At 29.2% G+C, this 26,169-nt stretch overlaps 2 protein-coding genes across 2 annotated transcripts in view; one reads left to right on the top strand and one right to left on the bottom strand.

The window, feature by feature from the left end:
- Positions 1–26,169, top strand: part of LOC136970811 (uncharacterized) — a 424,253-nt gene that overhangs the window by 329,374 nt on the left and 68,710 nt on the right. The window lies entirely within an intron of this gene.
- On the bottom strand, positions 1,394–25,716 carry LOC136970813 (stress-induced-phosphoprotein 1-like). The gene is made up of 8 exons (XM_067265281.1): positions 25,581–25,716; positions 25,296–25,505; positions 17,656–17,724; positions 12,278–12,359; positions 12,022–12,122; positions 10,080–10,150; positions 7,028–7,086; positions 1,394–1,648 (listed from the first exon to the last, which is right to left on the bottom strand). Exons 1-8 carry the CDS (start codon positions 25,593–25,595, stop codon positions 1,632–1,634), a joined length of 624 nt encoding a protein of 207 aa, XP_067121382.1. The 5' UTR covers positions 25,596–25,716; the 3' UTR covers positions 1,394–1,631.

Raw genomic sequence — 26,169 nt, 5'->3', positions numbered from 1 at the left:
TTTTGCTTGTTTTTCCGAGGACTGTGTTGTGCTGAATCGGAACGTTTTGAGACTAGATTAACTTCCGAAATATAATGTTTTTTGTTTTTATATTTTTCAATATATTTATTTTGTTTGTGAAAAATAAAGAAATAATTTTTTAAAAAATTTCGTTAGTCTTAACATTGACAAAAATTCAACGCAAAGCGACACGCAACGGGGAGAAATTTCAACATGGAATAGATTAATTAAACAAAAGAAATTAACTCCTCCTGAATTTAAGTTAACCCCCTCCCTCCGGGATGTTTTTCTACACGTACTCATTCTTCGGGGTCCTTTGAAATTTTTAAGTGCAAAAGGAGGTCGCGGATCAAAAAGTTTGAGAAATACTGGCTTAAACAATGCCCCGAAAATTTCTTTACTCAATAACATATGCTAAATTAGACGTTTTGTCATTACTATAATAGTGCCAAGATTTACGGACTTTCATTTGCTTAGTTGTCTTTGGTTTTTTTCTTCCATGAAGTCATTGAAATAAATCTGTCTGTAGCCTTTTTAAAAATTCTTGGTCTCCTTTAGCTTTTCCAAATTTCTTCAATTCCTTTTAACTGAAAACATGTTTGATTTGAAGACTCTGTAGTAACTGGTCATGGTCCTCTTGAAGAAAATGTGGACTCATAAACTAAAGAGCTACAGCCAGTGGCGTAGCGTAGTGGGGGCGGCAGGGGCGGCACTTTAAGGGAGCGGCAAAATTTCACAATAAATAATAATAATACCTAAATAAGGGGGAGGCAAAATTTTCCTCCGCCCTGGGCGGCTGATACCCATATTACGCCACTGGCTACAGCATCAATTTCTGTGGAAAAAATACACAAAAAGCTTGAAATAAGTAATAGAAAATGGAAGACCAAGCCTTTCAGCATGCTTTGAAACTCCTCTAATGAAAAACATATTTCTGCCTTTTTTGCATCTACACTTTCTTGTATTCAGGTCACAATAGAAAAATTTCTTCCATTCTGTCCGTATCTCGTGGGTTTGCCTTTCAGAGAACATTTGTTAAGTTAATGTAATCATTTTACTGAAAAAATATTTGAAATTCCCCCTCTAGGAGGTTTCCTCTTAATTCGGAATTCAGCTTTTGCATGTTATACTGTACCATACTTGCAATAAACTGCACCATATAAAACATTTTAAAAATAAATTACAAATTATGCTTTATTCTTGCTATTATCAAATGTAAAAAAATTTTAATTTATCATGAATGTATTTTTCTTTCATTTCCATTCCTCTACACCTAAATAAAAATAAAAACTTAAATAAATAATTAAAAAAAAACTATAAGAAAATATTCTGTAAAATTATATGTAACAAAATATGTACTAATTATTTATAAATTGAAATAAACAAACAAAAATAAAAAAACCAAATTTATTCAACAATTTCATACTTAAAAATACAATATTAAAAATAATTTTAATACAATTTCTTTACATACATTTAAAAATATACTTCTTGGATATACATTTAACTGTTTTCTGGTGATTAAGAAAAATACATTCATCCTACAAAATTCTTATTTTTTTTTTTTTTTTGTCTCTCTTAGTTCCTTGATATTAAATTTTCTTTATTTTTCTCTTAGTTTCTCATATTTGTCATTGGTTTCCTTGATCAAAAATTATGAACATGAATGATAATTAATGTTTAATGTAATTAAAATTGTTCTAAAATTTCAATACTTTCAAATATAAATAATTATTTACTTAAATATATTATTTTGAATGCAATTATAAAACAACAAATAAAATCAACAAATAATTGAATGGAAAACAGACTTTTATATATTATCAGAATTACAAAAATAATGATAAAATTATTAAAATGATAAATAATTATAAATTATATCTTGTAAAATAAAAAAATTATTTTTATTCATTATGAAATATTGCATTTCATTTAAGAATTTCAAATAATTTTTATAAAAATCTATTTGAAAGTGTTCATAAATATATTTTAAGAATATTTGTGTAATGAATATCTGTTGAATTTCATCCATTGCACAAGAGATTGTATATTGTATATATTGATAGATTACAGTATGGCATTCTACCCATCTTAACTCTTGGATCAACCTCATCACATATCAAAAAAGAAAAAAAAAGTGGACTTTAGAATTAAAGGAAGAGCAATCAAATAAAAAGCCAACAAAATCAAATAAACTTAACTTTTGTAATATATCAAAGTCATCCTGGTTCCCCAAATATCTATCTATATTATGTTAACAACAACTACACATACATAATTCTTCATTAGTTGCTATTATTTAATCCTTAACTAGTAATTACATTTAAAAAAATTTTTTTTATCGTTTCTAGTAATTGTAACATTTAATAAAAATTAAATTAGTTAAAACACACAAAGTTTTTAACCGTAAGACTTCTAAATAAAAATATAATTCAATCATTACTTTTAATGAATCAAAATTATACTTTGTATCAGTCATTTAATATTTAAACAATTTCTTACTTTGAAATGCAAAAATATTAGATCATTTGATATAAACAATAATAAATCAGAAATTTACATTCTGAAAAGGAATTAAAATTAATTAGAATGAGCAATTTATTGTGACATTGTCCCAATTTTAAATTAATGTATTTAATTTAAAATATGTGCTCTCCACCTCAAATTAGTAGTGGCTTGTCCCTGTACATCATACTTTTCCTTTAGAAATAGAGTTGTGCCGATCATCTACTAACTGCTTTTGGGGGAAGTTTTGAATTGAAATAATGTGACTTCCAGTTTGCATCAGAAATCCATATATAGTTAATCGGGACCTTCTGCCCCTAAGGTTTTCCTTAGATTTCATCTATTTAACTCTGTTCTTGAGATTAAGGAAAGACAGACAACAGACAAACAACAGTGGAAATTGATACGAAGAATACACTGAGTTCAGCGTTAAATACACATTTGCTTGTCACCCCTTTACACCCCTTTCAATATGCATCTGCAGAATATTTAAGAAGCGCAACTTTGTACTACCACTAGCCCCACTTCCAAGTTTATGCAAACGCCTTTGCAACGATAGAGACAAGTTCTCCATGCTTGAGAAGTCGGGGGGTCTATGCCGTTCCACTGGAAAATCTCGCAACGGGAGTAAACACAAGATATATCAGGGCCACCACCAGAATGCTTGCCAGCCACCTTGCGGAGCACCAAGAGGATGTGGTGAGGGGTAGGCACACCACAGAGCTCACAAGAAAGGTACTCGAGCAAGGTTACAACCCTCTATGGTCGCAAGCACTTATGCTCAAGAGCTGTAAAGATAGAAAGATTGTTTTCATCTGGAAATCTCTCCTTACCACCACTTTGGACACATGCAACACTCCTACTCTCGATCTGCCCAATGTATGGGTCGCGCTGTACAAGCATTTGAGCATGTGTTAGCATTGTCTAATACACATGCAGCGTGAGCTTGAGTCTGCGCATGCGCAACTTCGCTAGTCACGGAGCCAGATGCTCGATTGGTTTTCAAATGTTTTTGAACTTTTGTTTTGTGTCCTTAACGGCTTTGGCAAAACTTTATGCGTTCTATTCTATATCAGATTAGTTCTATTTAAAGTTTTTTCAGCAAATTTATGTACTCGCCTGACGACAACGACAATAAGGTTCGTCGAAAGTACTTGCGACAAGCAAGTGTGCATTTAATGCTGAACTCAGTGTATTCTTCGTATCAATTATACAGTATTTGGCGTGAAAATTATCATAGTGATATCTAACAGTGGAAATTTTTAGGTCTACAATTTTTCAAATTGCAATCCAATAAATATTATGGTTAATGTTACCTTAGGTCACAAAATGGCGGCGGTGGGATTTTTTCCCTACGTTGGAGACCGCTGCGGGGAAAAATTTTTTCCCTAGAGTTGTGACGTCGACGCCGTTGAGAATTTTTCCCCGTTCGGTTACAACCCTGAGTTCGACGCTGCCGACTATCCTGTAACCTTGAAACAGCGACCGTCATGTGTGTAAATTTGCGACGGTAGAGGGAGCTTTTTCGTGACGTCGTGCGAGAGTAATATCGGCGGGGAATTCGTAGTGGTGTTACGAACGAATATGCAAATGCTCGATCTGTGACGTGATTTCCGTTAATTTCAATGCAATTTTATGCAAATCGACTAGTTTTCAGTCGGAATCGTTTACCGCAGTGTTGCGACGAATTGCGTATTGGAATAATTGCTGTGTTTTTTTTTTCTGGTTACGATATTTCATTTTTATTCCTCCCCACCTCCCCGTGTTTAGTTTATTGCCAATTGTTCGATAACGAGTAGTATTGCCGATTTGAGTTGCAACGCCGAATTTTGGTCGAGATGCACCACCCGTGATTTCTACAAGTTAATGGAAGACGACTTTTTGGAGGTAGGTTTGCCTCCCCATATCGATAACGCATTGAAATTTGCTGTAAAATTAAGTTTACAGCCGACCGAGTCCATTTGCATTCATTGCCTTTTTATATGCAAATTATACTATCGGAGTAGTAGAGAAAGCTGTTTATTGCGACGTAGTAAGTGCGGAACGAAGACTACTGCCTTCGAAGGAACAATTAAAAGTAAATTTGGCCACATTTGCTGGGGTTGCATTCTGACGTTTATATGGCACTATCTGTGTCTGGAATATACGGCGAGGACCTCGGCGATTGCGGCGGGCATATTAAGAAAAACGGGAGTCGATTGGTTAAATCTCATACGGTTTGTAATGCTTATAGCTGTGAGTAATTTGACATCGTTTAAAATAGGATGGCCGAATAAAACGGTGGAAATCGACGAGACTGTATTATGTAAAAGAAAGTACGAGAAAGGGCGTATATTAAAAAGTACGTTCGGAAAGGAAAAAAAGATAGGAAAAAGCAGGCAACCACCATCGAAACGTGAGTAAAAAAATCCTTTTTTTTATTTTTTATTTCGGTTAACATTCGCGGAGTCTGCAGAGAAAATCAAGATGGCGGCCGGAATCGCGGCCATCTTGAATCGAGGGAAAGCTTTTTTCCCCGCAGCGGTCTCCAACGTAGGGAAAAAATCCCACTGCCGCCATTTTGTGACCTAAGGTAACATTAACCAATATTATTATTATTTTATAATTCTGTATATTCTCAGAACTTATAATTAGATTAATAAATTTTAAGCTAATAGGAAAAAGATTTTAAAATATTGTACGATTATTTACATACAGCAACATTAGTTTGAAAAATCTGCTATGAAAACAGTCTTTTCAATTAGCAGCAATTAAGTGTAAAAATATTATATAGAGTATTCACTATTAAACTACATACTACATAAAATTATTAACTATTAATAAGATTTAAACATTGTAGACTAGAAACATTTATGAGTCTATTCTCTAATTTACAATAATGGTTTCAGCATTTTGTATAAATAGATAAATATTGGAGTAAATTTTATTTAAAACTAGCCCAAACATTTGACATTACCTGAAAACTATAATGAAGATTATGTAATTGGATAAATTTCGTTGTGACTGGATGATGGTATGTAACATACAATGAATATAAATACATCCAGTGATAAATAATACAGGAAATCTTGCATGCTAGAAGTTTCAAGAATATGTATATAACCAAAACCAAAACTTTTAGCCTAAATGCCAGATTACAGTATTTTTCTGGCTAAGTATCCAGACTATCAAGAAAGTTTATATCCTAGTCCAGGTGAATATTTTCTTCCAGAATTTTCTCCAAATTTGTTGTATGTTTATTTAAATTTTTAAAATTAGTTGACATTTTGGTAATTTTATAATTTACGAAACTGGGTAAAAAGTCAATGATAACCAATAAGAAACATCCTTATTCCATTGATGCTGGTGAAATAGGAGATAACTTTGTGCTAACTGCCTACCTCATAGAGCTATGCAATACATAAACGTAAATTGAGTTTGATCACAAATGAATATCTTTCATTCGGAAAAAGCCTTTAAATATATTGGAGAGAAAAATCACAAAAAAGTTTCTTTCAAATAATATGAATTTTATGTAATAAAATCATATTAGTCATTGGAAATTTATAAATATTTATCAGTTATTTGTAAGTAAATAAAAATATTAACCATCAATCAATTGTACAAGACAATTATAAAAATCTGCGACATGCTAGAATAGAAACAATTCTTGATTGAATCTTATATGTGTACATTTCAATCTGTATTTTTGCCAATTAGAATAAGCTATTGCATTTCTTTTATTATATATCCATTTTTATGAACAGATTGACAATTTCCTATCTGAAATCCTTAGAACCAGACACTTTTTAGAATTTGAAAGTTTTTGGATTTTGGAATGGTAGTACTATATTTACATATCATATACTGGCATCTATAAAAGTAAGGATTCCCTAGGGGTTCCACTAATTACTGACATGGGATATTTAAACCTTTGTCTTTTGATAACAAATCATTTTTTTACATATTTTGTTTCTTACAAAATCTTCATTTCTTACAAAAAATAACACTCTTTGTGTACTTCACACTTTGTGTCTTTGTGTACTTGTGTACTAGGGGTTCCACTAATTACTGACATGGGATATTTAAACCTTTGTCTTTTGATAACAAATCATTTTTTTACATATTTTGTTTCTTACAAAATATCTTCATTTCTTACAAAAAATAACACTCTTTGTGTACTTCAAAAAAAATCACCTAAAAAATAAACAAAATATCCATGAGCAACAAAGACATGTCTGACTTGAAAATGACCATTATTTTGCAGACAGCTTCATGCTCCATGAAAAATCTTTGGGTTTTGGAGTTTTTCAGTTTTTGGAATTTTGGATAAGAGATTGTCGACCTATATATGATTCCATAGTATTGTTAGTATTGTTAACTTTATTAAATCAATAATATTAGTTTGAATTAAAATTACAGTGCCTTTTTTATTTTTGTCTTTTCATTTTATTATAACTATTAATAAATTTATTATTTCATTAATTTACTTTTTTAATTAATCCATTTTGGGATAAAATGAAATATTAGAAAATCTACTTACTTCCAAATAAATCAAAAGGAAGTTCTAGCAAACTCTTTCTATATTGACTTAAATAATGCCTGAAAAAATTAAATTCACAGAATTTAATTAACATAATGTAATAAAATATTTATATAATGTAATAAATATAAATAAATAACTTTTTTATATGGAAATTTTTACTTCAATATTTCTTAATTATACTAGATTGAGTAATAATGCATCATAGGAGCACCTGATGGGGCAAGAATGCTACCCAGCAGAGTATGAAGTACGGAATTTTGTCTACTTTCATTATTACATGAAAAATGTTTGACTGTTGAGCATTAATGCCTTATGGATCTTTTTCTATTAAGAACTGTTTCTCTTGTCAACAATACAGCAGATATCTTTAATATTACAGTAATTATGGAAAAACACGGGCTGGATGGAGCACCCATCCATTGACATATTCAAGTTAGAGAATAGTTGAATACCATATTTCCAGCCATGTGTATTGGCCAGGGGATCCATATCCTTGACTTCCCCATTTTCCTATTTTGATACCATTAGATTTCTTTTATTGGGACTACATAAAAGAAAGCATTTTCCAAACAGCAGTTGCAAATGCCACAGAATTACAATTACACATAATTGATGCTTTCATACAGATAAAGCAGAGCAGCTTGTGGGAGTTGAGAAAGAATTTATAGCTAGCTTTGCACATTGCCAAGTGTTCCAGAGTGCCAATTTCAAACACAGTAAAATAAAATATCCTTGTAAATAACTTCCTTTTTATTGGATTTTTGAAGTGTTTCTTTTTCCTTCATTTCAACAAAACAAACATAATCAAAATATTTTAACAATAATCATGATCATGGGAAGGGGCTATCACCACACTTCAGTGAAGTAGTTTTGAATTAATAAAATATTTTCTTTCAAGAAACCTGGAAAGTATTGCTCAATCACTATTTTTTGGTAGACTGGTTACTGTTCCTACATTTATATTAACTTTCCTTTCATGCTGCTTAACAAGCAGCATGAAAATGTAATTAATTTTTTCATAAGCCTGTTTTCCAATGGCTAGTGCAACATACCTCAGATACATTTGCCATAGTATTGACAAGAGAAACAATTCCTAATAGTAAAAAATCCCTTAAGCATTAATGCTCAACTGTCAAAAACTTTTCCACATAGTATTAAAGAAAAAAAAAAACAGAAAATCCTATACTTTGTGCTATGCTAGGTGGCATTCTTAGTTTATCAGGTACCTTGGTCCAGTCCTATGGTATCTTTTTTACAAAACATCCTTAATACATAAATGTATTTTGTTATTAATTTATGATAAAGAAATTTTTTAAAACTTGTTTCAAGTGTTATAAGACAATTATAATATCAAGACAAAGCTTCTTTAAAAAATAAATTAAACATGAAGTATTCTTTCTTTTTAATTGTAGACAATAGAAAACCTGTCAAGTATTTTAATACACTATACAGGGTTATTTATAAGCCAGTGAGAAATTTTAAAAATTTATTATTCATGAACTACACAACACATACTATACTTTTTAAAACTGAAATAAAGATAAACTCTCCAAGATCTTTTACTTGAGTCATATATGTTCAACGTGTCCACCTTTGCTGATGCAGAAGACATCTAGCCAATAATCACATAAGCATGTCAGCACTTCAATCTCTTTCAGAGAATTTATCACAATGTTGATTGTCAAATGGTAACTTCTAAACTTGCATGTTTAGTGGACTTGTGGCAGCTATGCTCATAATTTGTTAAACATGATCCACAAATTGTTCACTTGGCTCTAGACATCCAGAAAGATGAGCAGTGCACAGACAGCCTTCATTCTGGAATTTCGTATACCATTTCAGGATAGTGTTGTACACAGGTGGCTCCTTACTGATTTACGCTCAAAACCTTTGCTGTACAGTCACAACAGAGAAGATTCTTGCATATTCCAACACAAAAAATGGCTTTTCACATTTGCTTAACACCACATTTACTACTATTGCCTCCTGGCAACAAGTCACAGGAACTACAAGTGCATACTGTTCCTGAAAAAACTTTGAGAGTTTACCTTTGTTTCAATGTTAAAAAATATAGTATCTGTTGTGTAATTTATAAATAATAAATTTTTAAAATGTATCAAAGACGTATGAATAGCCCTGTATTTTAAATGATTTTCTTAGTTTAATTAAAATGACTTCAGCTAGAAATAAGATTTTATTATCTTTTGAAAAAATAAAACTTTGCTTTCACACTATTCCAGCTCACATTTTCATTTAATGTTAACTTCTCTAACATATAATTATTGTTGCCAATAACTCTTATGCTTTACCATTCTTTTATTCAACAATCCTTTCCTTTAGTTACTCCTATGTAATAAAATGTTTTCATAATCCAACTTTTTCAGAGGAATAGTACTTATTAATGTTTTTTAGATGTTTACCATGTATCTCTTCACATATGGAAATTCTACACAGAGTAGTCAGTTTTATTTTATTTTATAGTAACAATCTATGAATTACAATATTAACTTAAATTCTTATAATTCATCCAACAAAACCTTAAATACTCCAGTTAACTATGTTTATAGATCATCAAACATTTTCAACCCAATCTGGGTCCTCCTCAGGCTATCGTTGTAAGAAATACACCAACGTGTGAAATGGAACATGCAAATCGAATCCAATGCGATTCAAATTACCTTCGATTTGCATGTTCCATTTCACACGTTGGTGTATTTCTTACAACAATAGCCTGAGGAAGACCCAGATTTGGGTCAAAAACGTTTGATGATCTATAAACATAGTTAACTGGAGTATTTAAGGTTTTGTTGGATGAATTGTATGTTCCTCCAGTGTTTGATTGGACGTTCGTTTGGATATTAAATTCTTAAGTAAAAAATCGAAATATGAATCTTTAAATTTAAAAAAAAAGACTATTTTATTTTTATTAACTTTATCTAAAACCAATAATTTAGTATGTATTCATTAAATTATAATTAACAACTAATTCACAGAAAAATTTGCATATAAAAACTTAAAATTTATATAAAATTATTAAAACTTGTAATACCTATGCCATTTTGTTACTGCATAACAAATACAAACTGTCACAACAATAAGTAATACTTTTAAGAATGGATGCTGAAAAAGAAACAGAAAAATATTAAATTACAATTAAATTTTTTATAATAAAAAAAATTTTATATTTTACTTAAAAAATGAAAATTATCTTAAAAAATTTGAATTTCATAAGTTTAAGAAAGAAATCTTTTCATAAATTTTAAGTACATCTTAGACTTAATAAATTTTCAAAAACTTGTCAAAAATACAGTGAACAGAAACATATTACATATATAAAGTGTGTGAATATTAATTAAAACAGGAAAATTATAAAAAGAAGACAAATTTACAAGTTTATCATAAAATAATTAGTATATTTTTGATTCTATTATATATATATATATATATATATATAAAATCATTATTAACAAAATTTTCAATATTTTCAACTGTGACTTTACTTTGAATATATGCAGAAACCAAATATTATAAAAGATTTTAAATTTTATAATCAAATCTTGCTTCCTCTAAAATAATTCTATGGTTGCAAGGACAAGATAGGCCTATGTTGTTCCAATTATTGAAACTATTTGATAAGAAATTATAGCATCTTCATACATTCTGAAGTACTTTAGGTTGTGTCCAGTGACATTGCATGGGTATAAAATCTCAAAATTTGGAAAGATAAGTGCATAAAAGATAAGTAAAATTTTACTGTTGTATTCAACATTGTCAGTAATGACAAGGGGCTCAGAAAAATCTTGTCACTAACAATATTACCCAAATATATCAAAACATATCATTCAGATATTTTTAGTTTTTAAATAAAAATGATACAATTTCATGGTTCCCAAATTAAATTCATATTCCATTTCCCTGACTTTCCAACCCTAAATTTCATATTTTCCTGACTTTTTGTGACTCTAACATAACATTATGGAGGTAAAGAGTGGTGTGGGTTATTCAAAAAATCTTTGAATAATCCACACCACCCTTCGTCTCCATAATGAAAGATAAAAGTATAAATTTTATCAGTTTGCAGTTTAGAAGTACTATCAAACATTAAAACTTTTCTTTATGTTTTATTTGTTAGCAGTTCTTTTTAGTTGTAATTCTAAAATAAGTAGATCAGAAATACAGAATAATGAAACAGATACTACAAAATTTTTTACATAGGAAATTAAAGCGACCACTGAATGATACAATTTTTTTTTTATCATAAACTTTGTTTTATTTTCCTTATCAAATAATAATAATATTTCTATTATATATGCTAAAATATACTTATTAAAAAATTAAACAGAAAAAATTTTAATGTCAATCTGTTGGCATTAATACGAAAGTTAATTGCTCAGCTTATAAACTGAAATTTCTAAATTCTCTCCTAGAGTTATTATATAGAGAAGGTAAATTATTAGAAATTAATCAGCTTTTAAAACAGATGTTCAAGTAAGAGTATATAACATCATCAGATGCAAAAAAGAGAACTAAAGACAAGGTATATATGTGTATTTGGTGGTTTCAAGAAAAACTAAATGACAGAAATGACTGTCATCTGTCAGTGAAGTTTTAATAGATGTCTGCAACACTTAAAAAGGATTTTTCCATATTTTCTAAAAATGCTCTTGGAGACTTTAGGCAAAGAAAAATTGTTTGACGAGTGTAAATAAGAGTTAAAATCAGCAAATATCCTGCATCATCAGACAACCCACATTCACAGTCATATCTACTTTCAAACCCAAAAAACCTGTGGTCTATCCACATGAAATTATGGTAAATGAAATATTGAACTAAATGCCAAATCTAAAAACTTAAAACTTTTATGTCATTTTAACTTATTTTAACATTTTAACTTTTAACTTATGTCATTTATCTTTCAAAATATTTATTATTATACTAATAAATATTATAGTATTTACATTAATTATTATTTTAATATATTCTTATTATACCTGTAAAAATGATTCCTCTTTAATAACAGTATCTGCAGCCACTAACAATGCTCCTAATATAAAACCAACACCTGCTCCAATCCATGGATACTGAACATCAGCTATTTTAAAAATTATGTTAAATAATCTATATATAAGATAATGTAGAAATGAATGAATTTTAAAATTTTAAGTTAAATTTTAGTTGAATTTTATCACTTTATCTGTGAGAAATATTAAATCAAGGCATATATTTACCAACTTTTAACATATTTACCTTTTCTTAACAAATATAATTCACGTTTTGCTTTTCTTATAGCATCTACTAAATTTGGATCGTCTTCTAACTGTAGTGCTTTCTATACATTAAATTAATTAAAAATATGAAATTTTATATATATTTTATGCATTATATTACAGTAGAGCATCGATTATCCGACTCAATTCGGGACTGGGTTGGTCGGATAACTGAAAAAACGGATAACCGAAAAGTATGATAAAATACATTATTAGTATAGTATGTTAGTATATTAGTATATTCCATGTAATTACTATATTAGTATATCGCTATTAACCTACCTTGCATTGAATTTTCATCGATGTTAAGCCTAACAAAATTTTTTTTAAAATAATAATCGTTGCTATTGTATCGTTAAAAATTATTTCTTTATTTTGCACAAAATAAATACAGTACTGTACTGTATATTAAAAATATAAAACAAAAGAATATATATTCGGGTTACATATTTTACATAAAGTAGGCCTATACATTAGAAAAAGAAGTCCAAAATTTTCTTTTGCTTCACAGCTGACACTTGTTTTTTCGCTATCAAATCTCACACATGTTTCAAAAACAGCAATTAGATAGCGTTGTTAAATAAAATTAAACCTCATTTAAATACTGGCCTCCCTCTCATGGTTGAGCCAGCTAAAACAAGCAAAAATTTAACAAAAATAATATTAAAGTAGCCAAGATATAGCCAAATATTGTAGTGCCACATCACTAGCGGATATTTGAATTTGTGGACTAGAACGCAGTCGGTTAACTGATGTGACGATTGATCGGGGGGGGTCGGATAATTGATGCTCTACTGTATCTTAATGTAAGTAATAATACTATAAAAAAGATGTTAATTATTTATTTATTTTTTCATTCAATAAATGTATTGAATAAAAAGTAAACAATAATTAACATCTTTTTTTAATAATATTATTACATTAAGAATAAAAAATTGAAATTTTCAATTCTATTACTAGAATAATATAAATCATGGAAAAATTTTATAAGCTGTTAAATATAAAAAAGTTTAAACAATTTATTAAATATCCAGAATATTTACAACTAAAACTTCTTAACAATTTTGTATTTTCTTATAATGTTAAGTTATTTGAAGAATTACAAAATAGCACTAACTTAAAAAGTTAATAGCATTATAAGGAAGTAATGTAGATAACACCATCATTTTCTGGTGATCATTCTCCCTAGATTATTACCTTATATTATGAACTATAAGACACACCCTAATTTTTAAGCAATTTTTTAAAAAAATAACATTTTTACCATTTTTATTATTAGATTGCAAAGTCAGACTAAACAAAAATTCTCAGTTTATAAAACCGAACTGACTTTTAAAATCCCTGAAAATCGTCATCTGAACTTTCTTCTTCTTCCTCTTCGTCATCATCGTTGTCCTCTTCATATATAGGATGGTCTTCACTGCCATCAAGAGCGTTACTTATGCTGCACTTCTTGAAAGATTTAACAATAATGTCTTCTCTCACTCTAGACCACAACTGTTTTATCCACTGACACACTTGTTTAATTTTAAATCAAACACTGGACATTTTTATATTAATTTCAAGTATAAGATTCACCTGAATTTTGGAGGCAATTTTTTGAAGAAAAAAGTGCATCTTATAGTCCGTAAAATACAGTAATAAATATGCATTTGAAAGATATTTTAAAAAAGTCCATCACACACTGAAATATAAATCTGCACGATTTTACATAATAAGCATACATTACAGTCAAACTTAAATTCAGTACCACCATTTGTTCACTTCTAAAACTGGTACTAAATCAAGTATGCAGGTTAAACTGAAAGATCTCAAATAATAAAAATAATACACAGTTAAACCTTGGTTTTCAAACTTAATTCATCCCTAAAAGTTGTTTTAAAATCGATTTGTTCTCAAACTGAAACAAATTTTCACACAAACAATATAGAATAGATTAATCTGTTCCAGACTCCTAAAACAAAGCCTGTTTTTATCTTTTTAGCTGTATTTCATGCATAAAAATGCCCACAAATGCAATATAATATCATCTATATCTATATCCATTTTATATATACAGTGGGTGATCGGTTAATGAATACAATCTGTTCAATGACAATGTTTGCCACCCGAATTGTTCGTTAACCAATTATCAATTTATCATAGATTTTTATGGGAATTTGATTAATTCATTTTGAAGACCCCAAAAAATAAATAAAAAATTATGTAATTTTTTACTATGTTTATTTACATGTAATAAACTAAAAGCAATCTCTCCATTTTTTCATGGACGGCACATCTTTGTTTCTCAGGTGTGATTTTCATTACTCCTTTATCTGCTTGAGTCTTATCTTTCTTAGCTAAGATTGTGCCTACTGTATACCTGTTGAAGCCATACTGCCTAGCAACATCAGACATCATCTGCCCACTTGGCTATTATTTCTTGCTTAGTTTCTGTGATGAACACAGTTCTTGACACTCCACTCTTTATAGACCCCATAATATTATCTCATTCCATAAATCATTCATGATGCCAGTAAAGTACAGTTTTACAAATCATAAACATAACATCGCTTCTTCTTGTGTTTGTTCTGTAAGGTGATTGTTGTCCGAACATAAAAATCTTTTGCGAAAGTGTTTGTTGTCCGAATTGTTCGTTAACCAATCACCCACTGCATATTAAAAGCAAAACATTCCGTCACTGTCAACTAAAACAGAAACCATCACTTTACAGAAAACTGCCATAAATAGAGACTTGACTCTGCTTGGATGAAATATAAATCAATCAAGACAGACAACTACTACTTTATACACACTTTCCAAAATATTGTTTCAATTGCTTTGATTTAAATTTAAATTTTAATTAATTTTGATTTTATTTTAATTTCAGTTTTGGTGTAAAATCAAAAGTTTTATTATTTTTAGTTTTAATTAACTGGCCTATTATTAACCTAGTATTAATAAATATTAAATTAAATACTAATATTATAATATATAATATTATAATATTGATAAGCTTTTGTTATTTAATTTGAGTTAAGCACTTTTAAACACAGATTTGTGATGTCATTTATATTATGGAAATGTCAATTAATGCAGTTTTTATTAATTATTTTAATTAAAATTCAATTGCAATGCATACAAAAAACAGTAGTAATATCTTACTCGCATGCACATTGAAAGCTAATTTAAATAGCAACATCATCGATGATTCATATGAGGCGAATCTCAGAGCCACTGACTTCTGAATCAGTAGTCCCGTCATTGATTGATCGGGCCGTCGACTTTCTGTAACACAGGAAGTATATGGAATTGACAATCTGAGTCTCTCTAATCTGTATCCAGCTTTTGCCAAGTAGCTTGTTCAGAAACCAAGTTATCATATGGTAACCAGAGCAAATATGGCCATTTTTATTCATAAACTGAATTATTTGAAAACCAAGGCATTTGAAACCTGAGGTTTGACTGTATAATAATAAAGTCCACAGACAAATTTGAGTTTGAATAACAATGTTGTTTACAATGCAAAATTATATATTTGGTAATTAACAAATACTGAAAGGTTTTCAATTTAATACTTTTGAGGAAGATTCGATCATAAGAAGAATGGCACTATTTAGAAGAGTACTCTATCAAAACTTGATTGTACGTCATGTAAGACATTTTGCCCAAATACTAACTATATAAGAATAAAATCAATTTTTCATAAAACACAGGCTCAATTTAAAGTATGAAATCTTTATAACAATAAATAATTTTTTTTTGAAACAATTACTTCAAACAAAACTCTAGTTATAGATAAACTATTGTAGTTATTTTCATATTTTAAATGTATTTTGCTTGTCTTATGAAAAAATATATTCTTAAATGAGCAATTATTTATTGTGATATCATCACAATGCAGGGCTGTAATTTTTTAGATCTTAATGCTTAATTCTCTTGATTTTACTAGTGTCTTGCCCCTGTACATCATACTTTTCATGTTAACAAGAGAGTCGTGCCAGTCATCTAACTCTGTTCTTGTGATTAAGGAAGAACAGAAAGACAGACAATGCCAGCTGAAAGTTATAGGTTTACAATTTTAAAACTGCAGTCCAAAAGCAATATTCTTATTTCAACATGTACATATACTTTTTTAATATTACAGTATTACTCAATTTTAATAATTTTAATGTTATGAAAACTCATATTAATTGTATAAATATACTATAAAATACAAGGAATATCTTATTTTATAAAACTTATGTTTTCAAAACTAAGTTTTATAAATATCTGATATCAATTTATTTACCCAAACAAAGAAAGCAGTTCTTTTCTTTTTGAGTGAATAATCAGAAACAGTTTTTGAATTTGATTCAAAAATCCAACTTTAAGAGAGATATTTGACTATAAAATCGAACTTAGGTTTATTGTATTATATATATAAATGCATTCTAGAAGCTTAAAGTCAGTCAAGAGTTTAAATAAATATGAGAGAAACATGGAGTAAATAAAAAAAAAAACTTTTCAAGGATATATTTAACTTCAAAAATCATTACTAAAAAGAAATACTGCACTGTAAATGACAAAGAAAAAAGTGAGCACAATGGACACTTAAACAACTGTTATGTTAAACAAGAGTTTCAAACCTTTTAACAGAATTTTTACTTTAATATAAATAGTTTTTAGTATGTTGCTACAGATGATATACTGTTGCTTCTCTGCAAACATATGAAATTTTATTAATTTGATCATTTTATGAGTTGAAGTTGTCAATTAAAATATAATGTTCAATTAAATAACTATTTTTAGAGAGAAGATAAATTAAAATTATGCAATAAGTTTCATGTTGACAATGCCAGGTATAATATTTTGCATGGATTATATCATGCTATCTTTCAAAACTATCATACAAAAAATGTTGCTACAACAGAAATTATCTTTTGAGTAATTTAACAACATAAATATCTTGCTCACTTCATATTATTTTCCACAATTCTTGGTGATTAAACCTCATAAGGATGAATATTGGGTAAATAAGATGTTCATTTATTATTAAAAACCAAGGAGAATAAATATTAAGAACAGCCATGCATTATTCCAATAAAGGAATATTCTTTTCATTTCCAAATGTTATATTTTATTAAAAATTAATGTATATAAATGATTCTAACTATTTTATATATAAGTATGGACGGCATGTCTTGTGCTTTTGTATGATTAATGAACTTACAATAATAATTTTTATTAGTAATAAATTAAATAATTATTATTAGTAATAAATGCAAAACTAAAATGAGCAGTTGAATAATCAATTACTATTAAACAAACACTTTTTTTGAAATAATATGGAAATTTAAATTATACTGTTATTAAGAGAGATTCAATTATTGAACTTACCCTATATGATTCAATGGCATCAGAATAATGTTCTGTTTGGAATTCCACTTCTCCTTTCCTAAAATAACCCTTTAAAATGTTTACAGATGCTGATTTTAATTTTAATAAATATTGATATATTTGATAATTTTAAAGACATTAATTCTCAAATTTATTTTAAATAAAATATAATAAAGTTTTAATTATAATCATAAGATATATATATAAGTTGTAACAAATAACTATTCATTACTATTGCTGTAAATTTACAATTTATTCACCACATACTGATAAAAATAATCAGTGTTCTGAAGAAAAATTCTAAGAATCAAAGATTTAAATCTTTGATGTATACAATATATACAGTCAAACCTGTTTTTATGCGGGGATAGGGACCGCATTAAAAAAAACGCATTAAAAAAAATCTCACGAAACTTCACGAATGGCTGTAAATAATAGTTTTCGCGACACAATTAAAAAATATTTTTTTTATGCGGTCAACAGGGACCGCATAAAAAAAGTCTCACATAGAAAATAACTCAAAACCGTACGAAACAGAATTTATTGACAACAGATGTCAGCACTTGACTGCATCATCTGGTCTATCGTCTGTTTTACATATTTTTGTCCAGGTGGTGTTTTGTTGACTTAAAAAGTAAATTATTTCATTTTTCGCATATTCGTGCAATAATATTACTATAATAAGTGCATTTATGATATAATAAGTTTATTTAGCTATAATAAGTCAACGTAAGACATGACGAATCGCACGAGACTAGTCGCCAACTATACCGCACAAATTAAAAATTCGCATTAAAAAATCGGACATAAAAAGAGCGCATAAAAACAGGTTTGACTGTATATATATATATATATAGAATAAGCATCAAAAATGTTACATACAGAGTTTCGTCTACAACATGATCTATATTCTACCAATCAAACAAGTCTAACATAGCACTCTAGAAAACTGGAATGGCCGCCATTATTTATTTCTCTTTCACTTTGAAGATTTAATCAACAATTTCAAGTACTTAGAATACATTTTGATTTAAAAGTTTATCATTATCTGCATATATTTTGATAGCAGTTATATACTTATTACTTACTGTTCTGCTTGAGATGAAAATGATTACTGTTTTTAATGATAGTGATGTCAGCACATAGTCTCATTACAGTGTGGTCTATTCTACCTTTCAATATTTTTTAATTTTTTCCTAGATATCCATCTCCCACATAGCCAATCAATGTGATTATTTTAATTATTCTTTGTTTTATAAATGTAGGTACACTCCATAAATTACATAGTGCAGATACAAGTGAGTACGTAGATAATCATTACAATGTATTACAGAGGATGAGAGTGTTTACAAAAATGTTATAATTCTAAGATCTTAACACTTGAATAACAGAATGATTCATTTTTGTTTCCAAAGATTTGTATAAGAAATCATACTGTTTACTTCAAAGCTTTGTACATAATTAATGAAACAGTATAATAAGATTCAGTACTCCATGCTGTTTATCAAAACTAAGAGAGTTGACTAAAGATATGCATTATGTAAAATTGGCGTATGTATGTACAGTAATATCTCAGTTTTCGTTGACTTTCAGTTATTGTCGGTCTTGGTTTTAGTTGATTTTTTCTGAGAAAAATTTGTCTCGGTTTTCTTCAGTGTGCCCATGACCTTGCTGCTAATTTTGCGAAAACAAGGGCAACCCATGTGTTTTCCTGCTCAGTGTGGCATTGTTTTTCATTGTGAGCATTACACCATGCATCTAGCGAATTCCATTGCTTTCCTCTCCTTTTAGCTCCATCATGCAGGGCTGGATTAACTTTGGGGCCCTAGACATTTTCTTCTTACTGGGCCCCCTCCCTCTCCACAAGAAATAGAGCACACAAAAAATATAAAACAATAAATATAACAAAACTAAATAATATGATAAACTAAAACAAATCTTAAATTTTTATTAATAAAAAATATTTAATATACAATAAATTTTGGTTTTTCTAGAAAAGTTTGAACAGTTTGTTTATAAATTTAAAAAAATTGAAATTTATTTTATTAAATGCCTAACAAAAGTTGTTATACAATAACAATATTACCTTAAAATATTAATTGTTTAATTTACCCTTTTTGATTAATATTTAAATAATATAATATTTTACCCATGAAAGGTAAATTGAATAATGAAAAAGATAATTTAAATAAAAGCCAAGATAGTTTTAAAAAATAAGTATATAAATATGAATAAACTTTATCTAAAAATTCAGAAAAGTAAACTATCTTATTTACAAATCTTTTCAAAATAGACAGTTTGACAGGCCCTTCAAAAAACCGGGCCCTAGACATTTGTCTCATTTGTCTATGTGATGATCCGGCCTTGCCATCATGGGACCAAAGAAAGTTTTCAGAGCTAGTAGCCCTTCAAATGCCATGTTAAATGTTCATTTATTCTTTACATTAGTCTTTTATATTCATTTTATATTAATTTCTTGTTTTTAGTATTAAACGTTATATTTTATTTTCTATAAAATGTGTTTTTAGTATGTATTTTAGTGTCTAGAATGAATTAATTGGATTTATATTGATTCATATGGAAATAATTGCCTTGGTTTCTGTCAGTTTCAAATTTTGCTGATTGTTTTCAGATGGATTATCAACAAAAACTGAGGTATCACTGTATAATGTGTTCTGGAGTATTATGCGAGGTGGGTTGATAGTTAAAAAGCATAAAAAATAGCATTACATAATTTATGAATGATTCCATATACAGATTCCTAAAGATCCTCATAATTATTTAACTATAACAAAACCAAATATATATCCACATTGAAACAAAAAGAATTTAATACTGACTATATCATGTATATATTAACAGTATGATTGCACCACACACCTGCTAGTTATTTGATGTAATATTAGTAAGTTTTACTTGTTTAACTTGTGTGAACAATTACTTGTTGCAATGTGGCATTGTGTCATTGTCACAATGCCACATTGCAATTTTAATCATATTTTAATTTAAAAATAAGCCCTCTGTATCTGGTCTCAATTTTCATCTATCTAACTTCATTCTTGAAAAACTTTTGGGGTGTACTATAGATTATTATCTATGGAATTTCGGGACTGAGTATATATCTGAACTGACGGGACTGAGATGAGTTCAACGGTACCCTATTTTTGGACCGGAGACGAAAAATAAAAAAGTTATCATACTTTTTCACTTACCATACTTTTTTAATGCTCTCATGCAGACGGCACCATAGTTGCTAGTACTGCCATCTTGCGGTAAAGTCTGCAAACCATGACGTTGGACTACGGTCATCTCCAGTAGGGTTAAACACGCGATACGAGAGCGGAGAGAGCGACACGACTTCCGATCATCGCGCGATTGCCATTTCGGTTAATGTTACTTATGGCAGCGAACATGGCGACCCGACTGACCTCTCGTATGGGCGCCACCACACGCCGCCATGTGCTAAACTAGTGATCGATTCACGGTAGTTCTTGAACAAAGTAAAAAAAGGGGGAAAACGTCTACTAAAGGCAATTTTAACGGCAAGTGACGGGACTCCCGATTGCGATAGCAGGGCCGACTTAGCGGAGAGCGACGCGACTCCCTATCATCGCGCGATCGCCAAAAAAAGTATGATAATTTTTTTATTTTTCGTCTCTGGTCCAAAAGTAGGGTATCGTTGAACTCGTCTCGGTCCCCTCAGTTCAGATATATACTCAAACTCCCGAAATTCCATAGATAGTAATCTATAGTATCCCCAACTTTTGTACTGAAATCACACTCCAGTCCAGACTGGAAGTTCTTATACAGTTAATTGTGGCCTCCAGCTCCTAGCTTTTCATACTTGATCTTGATTTTCAAATATCTAACACCAGTCTCAAGATTAATGAATAACAGATGGACAGAGATGAACAACAGTGAAAACCTATAGGTCCACAATTTGAAAACTGCAGCCTAACTAATGTGCATCAAAATAATATATAATTTATAATGAGTTATGCCAAGAGCAAATTAACCAAATACATAGTAAATTGTTAGATTTCTTCATCAGCAATATTATTATTCAATTAATCAGTGCAACTAAAGAAATTATATGCAAAACTGCTGCAGAAACAAATCATCACAAAATTTTTGAAGTAATCCTGTAGAACTAATTATAAAATGAATTATATATAATAAGTTTGTACATATTAAATGTATACAATATTTAATAATTGTTAATTTAAGTCAATTTTTTAATCAAATACACCAACTGCCGTAAATGATAGGGCTAAATATTGGATAAATGATTATAGATTAGAAATAAATTTGGCACTAGAATAAATTATAAATTTAGCCCGATCATTTACAGCAGTTGTTGGCATATTTGCTTATGATATCGGGTTTCATTTGATGTATGTTTACAATTTTTTTAATTTTTATTGCTTTCTTACATATATAACAAAATGCTTTAAAAAAAATTTATTGAATGCAAAACATGTTAAAAATATTTGTAGTCTGAAAACAAGTTTATTATTTTATAAAGTAAATGGTAAAACTTAATATAAAATTACACTACATCTTTTCCACAAATCAATTATGCACAATTCTATCAGCTTAACAGCTTATGTTTGAATAAATGAATGTCATTTAATCTTTTAACTTTAGAAAATAGTATCAATAGTAAATTATATTGGCTTTTATATTAACATTTATGTTGTACAATAAAAAAGTTTCTGTCCAATTTATAAGTTTACATTGTTTACAGAATGAAGTTGCAACACTTATTAATTTGGCTTTATTTGTTTATATTGTATATATTTTTTTTTCTTTTAACATTCAACTAAATAAATCTATTTTGAAAAGACTAACAGTTGATAATAGATGTTTATCATTTCAACAATTTGTAAACATAGTGATATAAATAGCACTTACGAAAAATATAACAAATTTGTTTTGGTCTTTTCAATTTAAATTCTGTTAAATAATTGAATAAGTTATGTACGTATTTTCACAATTATTCTAAATAAAAAAAATGATGCATCTATAATTTTAAACAGTCAAAGTATTTCTTTTTTATTCTATCTGAAATAGTAAAGCAAGCTTATGTTTTTATACTAATTATGTACATGACCACAGCCTTCAAAAAATATATACAAAGCTCCAAGGAGCAGGAAAAAACTTTGAGTTACTGATGATTCAAGTTAAAGAATAATACAGTAAAAAATGCTGACTCTGAATAGATTTGCATTTTATAAAGAATCGTTGATAGTATTTTTTTGTTTTAAAGAGCCCATGTAATGCCTTTCAGCAAAGCATTCAATGTAACTAATGGAATCAAACAGTTTTGCACATACTGTACATCTTGTTGAGATAAAGCAATAGGACCTCTCATTTTGGACTGGAACATTGTCTGAAAATTGTTGTTGGAGAGTATACACCACTAACTGTCTGAAAATTTCATGAAAATCTGATAATTAGGATCATTTTGGATAGAATAAATATTAAAATTCAATTTGGGGAAGTTGAAAGTAACATAAAACAGTGTTGGGGACCATGGAACGCTACAACTTGGAGATGTTAAATCCCTATGCTGTTCCATTCAGACTACCAAGTTGTTCGTTTTCTTCGAGTTAAAGAAATATTCGAGTTAAGGTTGTTTGAGTTAGAGAAGTTTTTACTGTATATATTTTTATAAAATATATTTTTTTTATAATGTAATAATTTTTATAACATATATATAATATATATATATATATATATATATACTTTTTAAATTAACTTGCATATACTACATATGCAGTGTCAAAGCAATTATATTGTGTATATGCAAAGGTTCAATTCCAATCCCCTAATCCCTAATTTATACATGTAGCTCATAAACAGTCTATAAAACTTTCTTTCAAATTTTATTATTGATAAACAAATATTTCCTATATAGAAAAAGACTAGGTGAGAGGAAAACCAAGAAAAATGTAACCACCATAACCATGCTTCCCACGCAAATGATCAGTCTGAACAAACGATAGAATGTTTATGAAAAACTGGAGATGATAACCTGGACTGAAAGAGTTACAAATGAAAAAATATTAAGAATAAATAAAGAGGTCTTTTAGAATATACTGAAAAAAAAAGTTTTTTTTTTTGCATACTTTAAGAAAAATAATCTATTAAGAAAAGTATTGAAAGGAAAAAATATAATAATAATTCTTTATTGCATAAACCTTAGTTTGTTACAAGGGGTTAAACTATAATTTAAAAATAAGTTAGTAATATTTAACAAATTAATATAACCACTTAGTACAAGATAATACAAAATAAAATACTCAGTAATAATCAGGTTTTGAGAAACACGAAAAACTAATTATATCTTTCCAAGACTTAATACTTTTTCAGAAGGACAAATATTTGAAAAATAAAAAAAGTAGGAGGAAAAAGACGAGTTGATAATCTGAAAGAAAAGTGGTTATCAAATCCTATAATGAGGCCAGTCATCATCAGGTTGTATCCAACAGGGTAGCATTTCCCACAATAATACATTTACGTCCCTCTTTCTCCGAAACCACCACCACCCCACTCAAGTTTAAAAGTAAACAATACGAAAAAAAAATGTCATAAGCAGTCGATCACTGTACAGAACAGAAAAACAGATGCATCAGACTAACGTTTTCGATTCTTCCTCCAGAATCTGCTTCAGGTTCACAATCGTTCCAAAATCCGAAGCAGATTCTGGAGGAAGAATCAAAAACATTCATTCATCCATTATATTTGAACCGTACCAGAAATCTAAAGGCTTAGAGGTGAATAACCCATCCATGCCAGTGCTCCCTCCTAGATTCTTCCTCCCATTCCTCCTTATTACCTCTGTAGTCTGTATTCTTGCCATAGAACTGAGGGAAGAAGCATATAACCTACATAAAGGAGTTATTTTTGTACATAAAGAAAATTTTTTCATGACAACCAACTATTGGATTCTTGTCACAGATATATCTTTCGAACCATATGAGGAGCAGCTATATCTCTTAAAACGAGACTCATGAGTAATAAAGACTCTAGTACAAACTCTCAAATGCCCTCTGACAGGAAATCTGACTTCAACCCTCCAGTCACACTTATTTGTACCGGTATTTTCTCTAGAAAGTGAGATGTAAACTTTATTATGCAAACACCAAACAGCCACAAGATACAGAAAAATAAAATCTAATACTTGTTCTCATTTAGTCTTTCTTTATTGAGCATTGTCACACATTTCAGCGGCTCGCATACGAAATGCAATCCACATATCACTAGTGATCACGGACTATACCAAGATTTTACACTAGCCTACCTACCTTTATTAAGTCTACACAAGCCATCAGACACGTGGGTGATCCCCACTCTTAAATTTCTGGCTACATTCCAGATCATGCAAACGAAAGAATGAGACGGATTGGTATTTCGATCTGCTTTGAAAAAACAAAAAGCATCCTATATAGATGTATACATATATCTGTATACATATAGATGTATACATACATCTATATACCTTTATCTCACAAACGGTGGCACGTACGGGTACGGTTCCATTGACTTTTTTGCTTGTTACTGAGGTGACAATCCCTCATTCAAAGTTCACGTGTATATCGAGCATAAACATTTTATTAAAAATGTGATACACTAACCTTTGCCCAATCTGGTTTGTAACTTATAGTTTGTTTAGCGTCTTCCAATGCATAATAATACTGCTGTAATTTAAGAAAGGCCAAAGATCGATTACTATAAAGCTGATAATTACTTGGATCTAATTTCAACGCATGGGTATAATGGATCATGGCTTCGGCATAATTGCCTTTTTTCAAACTCTCATTTCCTTTCTCTTTCAATTCTAATACCTGTTTATACAAAAATTTCATAAGGTTTACAACGAATGTCTTTTGTATTTCGTATTACTCTTAACATCGTTTTACCTGAGAAGGTGGCATTATAAATCATAAGAACCTAAATCCTCTTATCAACCAATCTACTCCATCATGCAATCACGTGCACTACAAGATAATTGTCAACTATTTTTATCAATCTATAAAACGATTACATTTTTTTAATTTTTCTATATTCATAAAATGAAATAAGATAAAAACTATATCGCTTAATTATAAAGCGTGTGGTTTCCGATTATTTTAATGACGTCATATACACAACTTTTGAACTGTTGCCAGCTTTAATGATAGAAGCTGCAGACTATGGGCGCGTTCGTTATTAGCTGTCACGCTACTACTAAAAGCTATTTTCTGAAACGCCGTAAAAGACACGCATAAAATTTTGCTGTGAATATCTTTTCGATATCAAAATTTATCAAAGTGTCCGTTTTCTAAGAGATTTCTTTAGATTGTCTAATACTAATTAAAAAGTATTTTTCATACTTCACATTTTACTGATAGTAAAATTCAAGGTCGGAGTCGTCGCAGTGAGATGAATTTTACCGACTCATACTCCGCAACACTGGTTCTGAGCAACTTTTTACGTCTAATTTTCTTCGAGTTTTCAAGTTTATTATTA

This window comes from Centruroides vittatus, unplaced genomic scaffold (genome assembly GCF_030686945.1).
Source record: "Centruroides vittatus isolate TY-2023 unplaced genomic scaffold, ASM3068694v2 contig_2190, whole genome shotgun sequence".
NCBI classification, from domain to species: Eukaryota; Metazoa; Arthropoda; class Arachnida; order Scorpiones; family Buthidae; genus Centruroides; species Centruroides vittatus.
This window is presented reverse-complemented; position numbering and strand designations above follow the sequence as displayed.